The sequence below is a fragment of the Strix aluco genome, chromosome 1, assembly GCF_031877795.1.
Source record: "Strix aluco isolate bStrAlu1 chromosome 1, bStrAlu1.hap1, whole genome shotgun sequence".
In the NCBI taxonomy this organism is placed as follows: Eukaryota; Metazoa; Chordata; class Aves; order Strigiformes; family Strigidae; genus Strix; species Strix aluco.
The window spans coordinates 131,128,443-131,140,439 of NC_133931.1; the positions used below are offsets into that span (position 1 = coordinate 131,128,443).

Sequence of the window (11,997 nt, forward strand, 5' to 3'; positions counted from 1 at the left end):
TCAGTTATGGATTTTTTCTTATATAAAACTAAAACTAGTGATGAATGTTCATATTTACAGCTGAACAAAGAAAAAAAAGAGGTATTTTAGAGAATCTGCACTGATTCTCTAGTAGAAGGTGCACCAATGAATGATTCTCAATTCTCATCTCTGAAGATGAATGCTATCCTAATTAGAAAGAGTAAGGTGATGTGTGAGGTGATGCACTGATTTTAAGCACTATGTAAACTCTCAGCAGATGCAACATTAAGAGTAAGCAGACCTTTGTTTCAGTGTTTCTCTCCCTGCTACATCTCTTTGACACAGTATAAGAGTTGCTTTGCTCAACTCCATTTGGTAAGATTTAAAGGAGGCCGTTGCTTGCACCAGACATCTTAAAAGAAAATTAAGATACTAGACAACCATTTAGAAGATTTTATTATAAAATTATTTCAACATCTACATCCAAGTAAAAGGCTTAAAACTTTTAAAAGCTCTACTTTCAGGAATAAAAATTCAGTAAATGCTGAAAAAAGGTACTGTATTATTTTGGTAGATAGCCCTTAAGTAATTTTTAATACTACAGAGATTCCACGTGGGTTCCTTAAGTGCTATACACACATCTGTCTACATTGTGAATGTGTTCTGCAGCTGCTGGCTGCAAACAACATTACAGACATGTTTACAGCACCCATGTGCTTCAGCTGCTCCTACCTGGAGGAGCTGCAGCTACGTTACAGATGTACAACATACCATGAGATCACATATCATATTCAAGCATTACTGGGTGCAGACAGAGAGATATAGTTTGTGTTTACTTGACCACACTGACTACCTAGGTATGTTTTTGTGACCTTGTGTTCAATACAAGAAAATCAGCAAATACTCAAGTATATTATGGCAGTGAAGGCAGCTTTTTCACCTGTATATTCTAGACAAAGATATTTCATTTCTGTTACCCATTTCATTCACTGAGCTGAGCTCAGATATATGACCTGGTGACCTTTGATGACTGCAGCTTATTCACTGGGATAAAAACAGACTTGATGCAGTACTGGTCATTATGCTCAGTAGCTATCATCAATACTTCCAAATTTAGTTTTTTAACGAAACGAAGCATATCAGAATACTGGTTTTGACTGAGAAATCTATTCCAACAGGACTTTCAGAACACAAGGTAGTTCTAGCTTTCTCTCATTCCTATTAAAAAATATCTGATATTCACAGTAGAGTATGGAGTGGCTTTATGTCCAACAAATACCTATCTGTTTTAGAAAATTGTTATACAACTGAGCAGGATGCTTTAAATACCGTACTTGCAACTTCTTGCAAAGGATCATATACACTTAAGATAATAGGCTAATTAGTAAAAAAATTCAAGTAATATTATACAGCCCTGATGAACTTTGGCCAGTTTTGCACTGTCCAATAGTTTAACGTCTATTCTGTCATTAAGTTTACCTTGCTTACAGGGGGAAAAATGCACAAAGAAGATGGGAAAGGAAGAAGCTTATTGAGAATGGAATATTTTCCCAACAGCTCTTTTCCACTGGCACTGTTCCTGTGACAATTCCCCATTACTTTGCTGTTCATAAAAGTTATTCTGTAGTTTTCAGTGCTGTTCATATTGTGGAACTTCTCATCTCCAACACCACTCTTCCTGAAAACCTTTTAAACAGACCTTCAGCACTCATCACAGCTTCCAGGGTGTAGAATCCCCATGTACCTCTTTGAGCTAATGTGGTCCAATAAGAATTTGACAAAGATGATAGGCAGATTTTGGGTTAGTGTACTGAGCCACTAATCTTCTAACAGCACAACAAAAAGGAACCACAAGACCATGTTTTAAACATGCCATTTCCCACGTCATGCTTACGTAATACAGATCACCAAAACCTTTCTGTTCAACTTGCATGTCTGACTTCAGTTCTTGGAAAATCCTAACTGACTTACTTGGTTCATGCTTTCCAGAGCACAGGGATGTAGGCTAGATGCAGTCTAACCTTACAGCTGCTATAACCAAGTAGCTTTCCATTTCTTTCCAGCAGCTTTCCAAAATATCCTGATTTCCTTCTTAGTTACCTTATGCATAGGAGCCTTACTTGGCTAGTTTTCCATGAACAGCTTAACAAAAAAACTGTAGCATTGTAACTCACAGAGCAAGGCATCACATAAGAATTATTACTGGAATATAGTTTTGGTTTTTTTTTTTTTAGGTGGGACTTTCCTACATATGGGAAACACTTTCTCCCTACCTCCCAGGCTCCCTCCCTTCCAGTCAGGCTGTATTTGAATGCTGTTTGTATCTTGCTACAAAACTGCCATGTTAAGTGGATTATTTCCAAATGTTATAAATGCAGCTTTAAAGTACAGGTGTTATCTACCTGAGAAGTTCTATAATAAGATGAACAGCTGATAACTATTCTAGGAGAAAAATATACACCAGCATAACTGACATTTATCTGTATTCAGAATTCAAGCATTAAACAGGACTCAAATTGCACACTTCTACCACATCAAGTCTTTGATCATAAGAAAAAAAAATAGTCTGATTTTCCTCTATACACATCTCTTCTTTAAAGAGACATAGGTGCTCCTATTTTCTGCATCCTGAAGTCCACAGCAAGATTTCACATTCAGTGTATACAGCCTAGGCTGTAACATCCTTATCTTCTTTCTCTTCTGTCAGTCCTGAAACTGAAGAATTTGCTTGTTTGGACGTAGGTGAATACTTCCAAACATTAGTCTTTGAGAAGTCAGCTTGATCCCCTTGGGTGCCTGAATACCAACTTCTCTTTAGAGAGCTGCACTCTGCTTTGCTACGTTCTTTGGGCCTTTACTGGGGACACACCAGTCATCTGCCTCTGAGGTAGCTTGGTAATGCTTGGAAGCCGATTTGTTAAAAACTGGGAGTTTTTCTACTGATTCTGTTGATAGGGCCTAAAAATCAAAAAGGGAAAAAGTTACTTGGTTTCTACCTCTCAACAATGTCACTTTGCAAAATTTCATGCTGTACATTTCAAGTGTTGAGCCAGTGACACTACAAAACAAAGTTATTTACACAAATTTTTCTACAATAGATGCAGTAGTTTATTTGCTTTGGTAGCTATTTTTGCTTTGGATAATTTGGCAGGACAAATGCAGTAACATCAAATCACATTTATGCATTTTTATAGGCCTTAAGAGCTACCCTGTAACCTGTTTTTAAGATAATCCTGGAAGATGTGGAAAAGATCTTTCATTTACAAAAATTCCAACAAAACTTTAAAATATGTTTCTTTCCTACTTCCATATTTTACAGCTAGAAAATACTCATATTCCACTGGGAAATTGTTAAATAGAAATGTAACATGTATATAACTGAACCATCTCTTCCTTTTACACTGCTTCTCTGGTGTGCTTGGAACTGGTTTTCATTTACTACAAGAAATTCAAAGCAAGTTTTTCCCATGAATAAGCGCAGAGTAGAAAAGAACACATAGTCCTTTTTCCCAGGTTAGTTATAACATGCACTGCTGGTTTTATATGCCAGGTATTCAAGATTACTGATATCTGTATCCCATATATGGGCTATATGGCAGATGTTGAATAGGACTGGGTACTAGACTCTTTAAGGATTAATTTTTTACAGACTTTCTGGTTGTCAGAATAAAGAAAAAACAGTAAAGAAACCAAATCTGTTGCTCACACCTTTCTGTTACTACACTTTCCTCCAGTACTTTGTGTTTGATGAACCGGTAGGTAACAAATCTTAATACAACCTAAAAACTAATGGGACTCTCACTAGTAGTTTTTCAAGTAAAGTAAAGCCAAGTGACTTTCTTAATTCTAGATACTAGTTACAAATCTTACTGGCATTTCTTAATAAGAGCTTTTCTACTCACAAGCAGAGAATTTGTTTACATTAAAAATGATACTGAGTAGTTACCTCTCTGCATTAATAGTAGTTATTGTCTATTTAACCAAATCAAAATACACACCTTCAAGTAGATAATAGCATCTGTTCCATAACCGCATATGGAGTAGAGATTTAGGTCTCCTTGAAAGTATTTAGCATACAGACGAGAAATTGGCAAGCCATACCCAAAGCCAGCCTAAAAATAAAGTACAAGACAAAATTAATTCATTTTTTACTAGTTCTTATGACTTAAAATTCAATAGCTGGAAAGGGTTCAGAGATTTTAAACTGCTACAAAGTCCTTTGCACTTCCTCTTCTCTTAACAGAAAACCAGAAATCACTAATCAGTTTCATACAGAATATTGAAGCTGACCATTAAAAAAACCCAAAGCCACAAGAAATTAAAAAACAAATCTCCATGGAAGAGGGAGCGTTTATATACATGTTCCACTTTTACGCATTACATTTCTGTATTATCCCACAACCATTTTTGCTAGTAGAACTTTATTAGTAAAAGGAGTTTGCTACTGGTAGATAAACAACAATAGTCTAAGCCTATTTCAGTTGTGTTTGCCTCCGTAAAGATAGTGTAATTTATAGTAAGTCTCAGGACTGAGTGGGAGTAAAGACCATGTACATTACTGTCATTGGAGTATAAGAAAAAAACCAGGGTTTGACCTAGGTTGGAATGTTCTTCTTTGTTTATACCTTTAAAAGCATATTTTAAATGCTAAGCTAGATATTAAAAGTCTGTTTCAGAAAATATCAATTTGTATTTATAAGGCTCAATAATCTTTGCATGCCCCACAAAGCAGTAGGGTGGACATAGCATCTCATTATTTATTAACCTCCCAATCTGTCCAACACCTACAGCAACCTTATTAGCAACATGAGTATTGAAAATATCTTACAAGTGGGGTATGTCGACCATCATCCATCCTCGGCCTTGGTGCTGTGGAATACATGTAGCTAAAGAGCCGCTCAATTTTCCTCACTGGAACACCACCTCCTCTGTCTGAGATCTAAGAGAGAATGAACTTAACTACAATCATGTATTAAGAATGGTATTTAAAATGCTGTTATTTGAATAAACCTTTCCAATAGTAACAAATGCAAATATTTTTTTGCAGCATATTAATTTTTAATCATATGATTGCACTAAATTGGAGGCTATCTACAAAATGCTCAGGCATAGTATCTGCTCTGTTGTCAGAAGCTGGAAGTTCTTTTAATAGAATTTGCTGCAGCATATGCCATCACAAAGATTACATTAAGCCCATATTGTAGTAGGCCAACAAAATACCTTAATTGCCAGGTCTTCTTGTCCTAGAACAACTCTCACTTCAATTGGAGAAAGGGAAGGACTATTTTCTTGGAATTCAACAGTTGCCCTCATTGAATTCTATGGAAGAGAAGGTTACCATTATCAGAGAGTGTTGGATCTATGCATTTAAAATCATACCCCTGTTATGCAGAGGCTGAGCACAGTTACCCTATTCCTATCAGTGCCTAGTGTCCAAGGAACACACTTAACAATTTAGCATAACAGGAGTTATGCTAACTCCTCGAAGTGACTAAGCATAGCCAAAACTCTTTTATGCGTGAAAGATTACACTGTTCTTGCCCAACATAACTCAGCCAATGTAAATTAAATAACATAACTCCGTTAGAAGTCACCAGGTTTCTGGAGAAGAGTAGAGTTCAGCAGTTGCTAAAGGCTGCCAGAATTCTGCACCCCATGTTGGCAGCACATTACTTCAGCCCTATTCACTACTTGAAGATGTATCACCCACTCCACAGAAAAATCACCAGGGCAAACCTGCACTACAGATGTAATCTCTAAAAGCAGAAGGCTAGCCATGGTCACAACCCCATGTGCCACTTTTACTCTTTCCTCTCACTTACCCTGTCCCATTTACCACTGCACAAAAGCGTCCAAATACTCTCCTACAAACTGCAATCACTCCTTTCCCAACTGCCAAAGCTATTTCCCCAAATAAGAAAATTTTAGAAATTTCACTGCCCTATGCAAAGCTTTACTTCATTCAGATCTAGCTGGAGATTTTACATATTGATGCTCCAGCTCAGAGCACTAAGGGAAGAAACAGTTTACACTGACGTACCTTAAAGAGCTCAAAGAGCATGTGAAAAAGATGAGATGGAACATATACAATGTTAATTGGCTCTCCTGGAAATTTTCCTATAGGAAGGGAAAAATACAAGCAAGATTTAAAAGGGTGATGGAATTTTTCTGCATTGTATCCAGATTTTACAATAAGCAAGTTGTATGACAAAAACAAGAAAATAAAGCTTCACTTTTGGGGTTCCCTCCCCCCCCCAAATGAGCAAACAACCTTATGCATTCATAACAGTGTTTAGATTGTAATTGCCACTTGCTTAATCACAGTTTCTTTTCAAATAAACTTAAAAAAATCAAGTATTAATTTCCTTTTATAAGCAAAGGATTTCAGAGGTTAAGCAGACTGCCCAAGACCAGACACATGCAGGCAGCTTGGGCCAGAACCAGCATTTCAGTCAGCAGCCCCACTTCCTCACTCCAGATACAGAGCTCCACTCTAGCAACTTATCACGTTACTTCAAGTACAGTTTAGTCTTACTTCTCTCAAATTCATAAATATTACCTCAGAAAATCTAGTGTTCAAGATACAATATTTGAGTTCTAACAGAGGCGATTAAATGAGGTGCCTACAACAGAAAATGAAGAGGAACCAGCCCAAACCAGATCAACTGGTATGTACCATTATGGCTACAGAAATGGGAGCCTTTTGATTCAGTAAAAGCAGCAGTCTGGCTACCGATCGGAAGACAGACATGAAAGCTCTCATCTTACCATTCACTTGAGTAAGTTTCAGTTCTGGAGACGTTAAGTAATACTGGTCACACAACATCTTGGAACTTTCAAAAGCATCTGAAATATTTATTTAAATAAAATTTGTGAAGTGTAATATCAAACACGGTAGAAATTCATTCTAATGCATGGCAAAATATGATTTTTAACCGCATTAGCTGCTAAGGTGTTCCAGACTCTAAGCCTGTGCCTCAAAGGAATGACAACATTGCATCCACTGTGTGCATTAAAAACTGAGAACAAATAGGCAATTACAGCAGCATGGGAAAATCTTCAGTACAATTTGATAACTCAGGTAACAGATGTGTCTGTTTCACAATCAATAGGTAAGGCCGATCTCAACATCACAGACCTTAACTGCTACCTCATCTGTCACTTGCTAGGCCTTACTCCAACACCTTTTTTACTGCTACTTTGTATTTTAAATTCTGTTCTATAAAAGCTCCTGTTTTGATAAACTGCTCTCAGCTATTTCAGTAAAAGCCAGTCAGCATCACCCAAATTGCTTGCAATCAGATATAAATACTGATCACAAAGAGAAATATTAAGGATCTGAATACATACCATTGACTACTTCAGCAACATCACAGCAAGGATCAATACTTCCAATGTGCCTTGGGTGCCCTGAGCCAGATTTATCATCAAAAAGAAGTGCTGTTTGAGATGAAAACAATACTGTATTTAATCCCAAATATTGTATTAGGAAAAAAGCCTTAAATTTAGACTAATACAGTATGATCACAACATATAATCACATAAAATACTGAGTGTTGTTTATGCCTTTTGTGAGTTAAAAATACTATCTACTGCCAGCAAATTGTGTTGGCTGTTCTGTAGTTCAACATCTAAAGGCTTTTTAGATGTACAGAAGGAGATCCCTACATATTCCACACAAGACTTATTACAATTAGTCTGTAGTCTAGAAAACAAGTTTTCACATTACTTTCATAAGTCATACATTCAGTTTGTGACTTTTCAGTGTCACACAAAACCATCTGAGGCAGATCTCCCAACAGGTTTAAGAAACTTTTACATTAACGTGTTTCTTATTAGGTTGAATTTTTTCCTCAGGTAAAAATTTCTACTTACTGTGTTGGTTCATTAGCATCCGGGTAGAAATACGGCTCATGTAAAAACGATCCAAAAAGTACTGAATGTTTTGATTGGTGACAGGATCTACTTTAAAAATATCTTTGTATTCAATTACTCCTTGTGCCATTGTAGGAACCACATCATGATGTCTGTTTCGGACTCTAATTAATGTGTCTATAAAGCTAGGTCAAAAAAAGATCTTGTTAGAACATTATTCTAAGACTACATGGAGACAAGCTTTATACAATGTCTAATCCAGCAGCAGCACAGATAAGTGCATAACAACATTAATATTACAATACAGTCTGGTTTTTTCATTCTTTTAAAAGTAATTCCTCACCAACCTAAACCAGCAGAGTTTGATAATTTTAATACAAAAGGTGTAATCATTAGCCATGTCAAATTCACTGCCTGTTTACTCATTCATAATAGTTTGAGGAGAGGAGAATGTGAGGAAGGGAAAAAGACCCCTAGCTGACATCTTGGAAAGAAGCAGGGACGTGACATTACAGATAATTTTTGTTGATACTTCATCATGACAGTTCAAGGGGCAGTATGCCCTTGAAACTGAGCTGCAATGGGTCATGTTTATTAGCAGTATTGCTAAACATAATCGGAGATTTAAACCAGTTTTCTCTATGCACAGCACTTCATGATAGATTATCAAATTCAGCTCATGACAGCTCTCATTCTAAACTGACTACACTGTGAAAAGTGGAATGTGACATCAAAAGTTCAAAGAAACAAATGAAAAGCTTACTCAGATAAGACTTTTTGGTCATCTGGGCTTTTCTGATGGAACTCAACCAGCTCCATTAGGCTTTGGATGTACCTATTGAAAAAGAACACAAGAAATATATGCTATTCATTTGACTTATTAGTCTAGAAACAGGATACTTTGTCTTGTCCAAATCATTACTCTTAACAAGCCATATAGAAGTCTGAAGTATCAAGTTCCATCCAAGTATAGAATCACAGAAGGACACTTCTTGACTGCCTGAACCCTAGAAGTTTTAAAAGTCTTTTCTTGTGCCTGCCACCCAGAAAGGAATCTAAATCCTCACTTTAAATGTGTAGGATTCCCTTACAATTCTTGAGAGGTGTTTCAAAAGAAGATCCAAAATGACAATACTGATCAGGAAGCCACTTAAGCAAAATTTTTCCAAATCCAAACAGCTTTGGTACAAGCTAAGTACTTGAGCCTCTTGTGCTAACATCTGACAGCCCTGACACATACTGCAAAGGCACAACTGTTTGCTCGATTAAGAACAGTTTCTGGATCTCACTCTAATACTTTTGCCCTTTATGTCAGCCATCCTTGTAAATGCTGCAGCTGTGCCAGGAAAACAAGGTTAAATCAGATTCAACCACCGTGTCAACTGCAGAGGTTATGTTAACTGAAGTCCAAACATTTGCTGCACAGGCCAAGGCAATATACTATCGAATGGAAACTGTTAGTAATTCCATCAGTGGCAGACACAAACAAGTATTTAGTCTGCTTTCCCATTTTTGTGTAGGTCTTAGGGTCTGTAATGCTATGTGAAAACAGAACACATTTTTTTTCTCTCCCTCCTTAGAGTAAGAAGTGAGATTTGCTCTACCAACTATTTCAAACTGTTAGTTTAAAAAAAATATTTAAAAATAACAGTATTACCATGTTGCTTTTCAATTTAATTTTAGTATACTAGAAAAGGACAGTGTGTAACAGCTTGCAACTCAGCTTTGAAGAAGGAACTGCATTTCTAGTGTATTTTGTTATTGTCTTCTACTATTCGAAAAGTCTATGACAACCAAGTTGCCAAAGCTATGTTATTTCACAGCCTGAGTTCAAGGAGTTCTTACTTACCAGCTTCTTACTAATTGTACTGATGGAGTGCCTAGTAATTTATCAGGAAGAAGATCAATTTCTCTCAGTATGTTTGCAAACCTCACAGGAAGTTCTTGTCGCAAAAATGCAAAAGAAGTTCTCTCACATCCATTAGTTGAGCCTATGAATAAACCCAAAATAAAAACATTGTTTAAGAAGTTTCAAGATGCAACTACAAATTGCTGTCTTTCCACAGACTGCAGGACTATATACCTTTGCAAGCATCATGCTACCACGGGCCAGTTCTCCTAGGTGGACATATATGTTTGTGCTTAGTTGTTTACATGACAGAAAGACACAGCATGTTCCTGGGAGCAATACTTGTACATTTTCCAGTTAGACACGGGACTTATTTGTAATCCTCTAAAAGAAGCACTCCAGCCTTTGTAAACACGGGCTTCTTCGGGGTGACGTCTGAAAATGTCATGTGAGCACAGGCTTCACAGCTGCCAAAGCGGTAACGGGAGCTGGGTACAGCTCGTTCACTCCGGCAGGACAGGAGCACCGCCTCCCCCCCCGGCCACCGGCACCCCAGCCCGCGGCAGCGCCCTTCCCGGGGCTAACTCACTCTCGGCCCCCCCGCCCCGCGACCACCACGGGCACGGAGCCGTGGCCTATCTTCGGCTCGGATCGAAGCAGTCACAAGTCACCACCGTCTGGTGCCTGAGGCCGGGGCTGGTGGCCCAAGGCGACCTGCCCGTTGCCGCCGCCCGGGCCGGCGGGTCCCCGAGCGGGGCTCAGCCCCCCCGCCCGAAGGGGCCGCTCCCCTCCCTCCGCGCTGGCGCCGGCGACGCGGGGCGGCAGCGCCTTCATGGCAGGCAGCGCCCGCACTCCCCCGGGCCGCTCCCGCACCCCTCTCCCGCCGCAGCCCCCCCCCGGGCTCGCCCCTCAGCGGGGAAACAAGCCTCGGAGCAGCAGGTTTGCAGGGCTCCTCCGCCGACCGGACCCCCGCCCCGCCCCTGGTCGTCCCCGCCTCTCACCGAAGTCCAGCAACTGCTTGATGGAAAGCGGGGAGGGGGAGAAGCGGGAAAACTGCTCCACTTCCCGCGGCAACCGGCCGCGGCTGCTGCTGCCGCCGCCGCTGGCCCCTGCCAGGGGGGCGGCGGTGCGCAGGGCGATCCGGGCGGCCTTCATCGCTCCCGGGGCGTCGGTCGGTCAGCGGGTGGGTGGGTGGGTATCGGGAGGGTATCCGGTGGGTGGGCCGGTCAGTCAGCGGGTGGGTGGCAGGTAACCGGGTCGGTCGGTGCGCAGGTGAGCGGCAGGTAAGCCGGCCGGCAGGTGTCGGGTGGGTATCCGCTGGGTGGGTGGCAGGTAAGCCGGTCGGTATGGAGTGCTAGGGGAACTCGTGCTGTCCCCTCGCCTGTAGCGAGCGGCTTCACGTGTCGCCTCTATTTACAGTCCCCGGGGGGCGGGGCTCCGTCAGGCCACGCCCCGCAGCCCCTAACGGAACGTTCCCCACGCGGTGCGGCTCGTGACCGCCGTTGGCGGGGTTCCCCCCCATCCCCCGGTCCCCGTGGGCAGCGGGCGCGTCGCCAACCCGGCGGGAGAAGCGCCAGAGGCGCCGAGTTGGCCGGGGAGGCCGCGGGGGAGCCTCGGGGCCGGCGGGAGGGGGGCCGGGGTGCTGGCTCTGCGCCGCCTCCAGCGACCTTGTTTACCGGGCAGGGGCTGGGCAATGTCAGCGGCGGGGAGGCCCTGGCAACACCCGGGGGCGCCGCGCTCCTCCCGCTCCTCATTGGCTGCTCCGGGGGGTCTGGCCTTGTGGCGGGAGCCAATGGGCGCCAGCGGGGACCCCCGGGCTGCGGGGAGCGGGAGCGGCGGCCACGCCCCTTCTGGTCCGGCCGGCCCGGCGCGGCCCGCGGCGGCTGCGGTGTGAGGGCGGGGGGTGCGTGGGTGAGGCAGAGGGGCAGCTGCCTCTGAGTGCAGGGGACGCTACCGGTGGAGTTACTGAAGGGCCAGGGTCGGCGCAGAGACTGCGCGGAGGTGCAAAGGGAGCAAAATTAGATCCTCGCCACAGGGTTCGGGGTGCTTGACATGCAGGTCATCACGGTGGCCTGGATTAATAGTGACGAGGTATCTGCAGGCAGCTGCTTTGGTGACGCACTCGCTCCCAGATCGCCATGTGACCCTTATTTACTCTCTCCAAGCTGACCTAAGAGATGACTGGCTGAACAGCTCTCTCTCGGTCAGCTCATCTTCCAGGGTCACAGACGAGCTGGGAAAGGCCTGCAGACCTTTTGTCTTCATTAGAGAGGGAACTTTGTTCTCCAGTGCTGCCCGGCTTTCTCCCAGGC

General features: G+C 42.2%; 1 protein-coding gene across 1 annotated transcript; it reads right to left on the reverse strand.

Moving 5' to 3' along the window:
• Positions 1 to 400: 400 nt before the first annotated feature.
• On the reverse strand, positions 401 to 11,061 carry PDK4 (pyruvate dehydrogenase kinase 4). The gene is made up of 11 exons (XM_074836054.1): positions 10,687 to 11,061; positions 9,686 to 9,827; positions 8,600 to 8,671; positions 7,837 to 8,021; positions 7,312 to 7,401; positions 6,730 to 6,807; positions 6,002 to 6,078; positions 5,182 to 5,280; positions 4,790 to 4,900; positions 3,960 to 4,073; positions 401 to 2,919 (listed from the first exon to the last, which is right to left on the reverse strand). Exons 1-11 carry the CDS (start codon positions 10,838 to 10,840, stop codon positions 2,776 to 2,778), a joined length of 1,266 nt encoding a protein of 421 aa, XP_074692155.1. The 5' UTR covers positions 10,841 to 11,061; the 3' UTR covers positions 401 to 2,775.
• Positions 11,062 to 11,997: the final 936 nt, after the last annotated feature.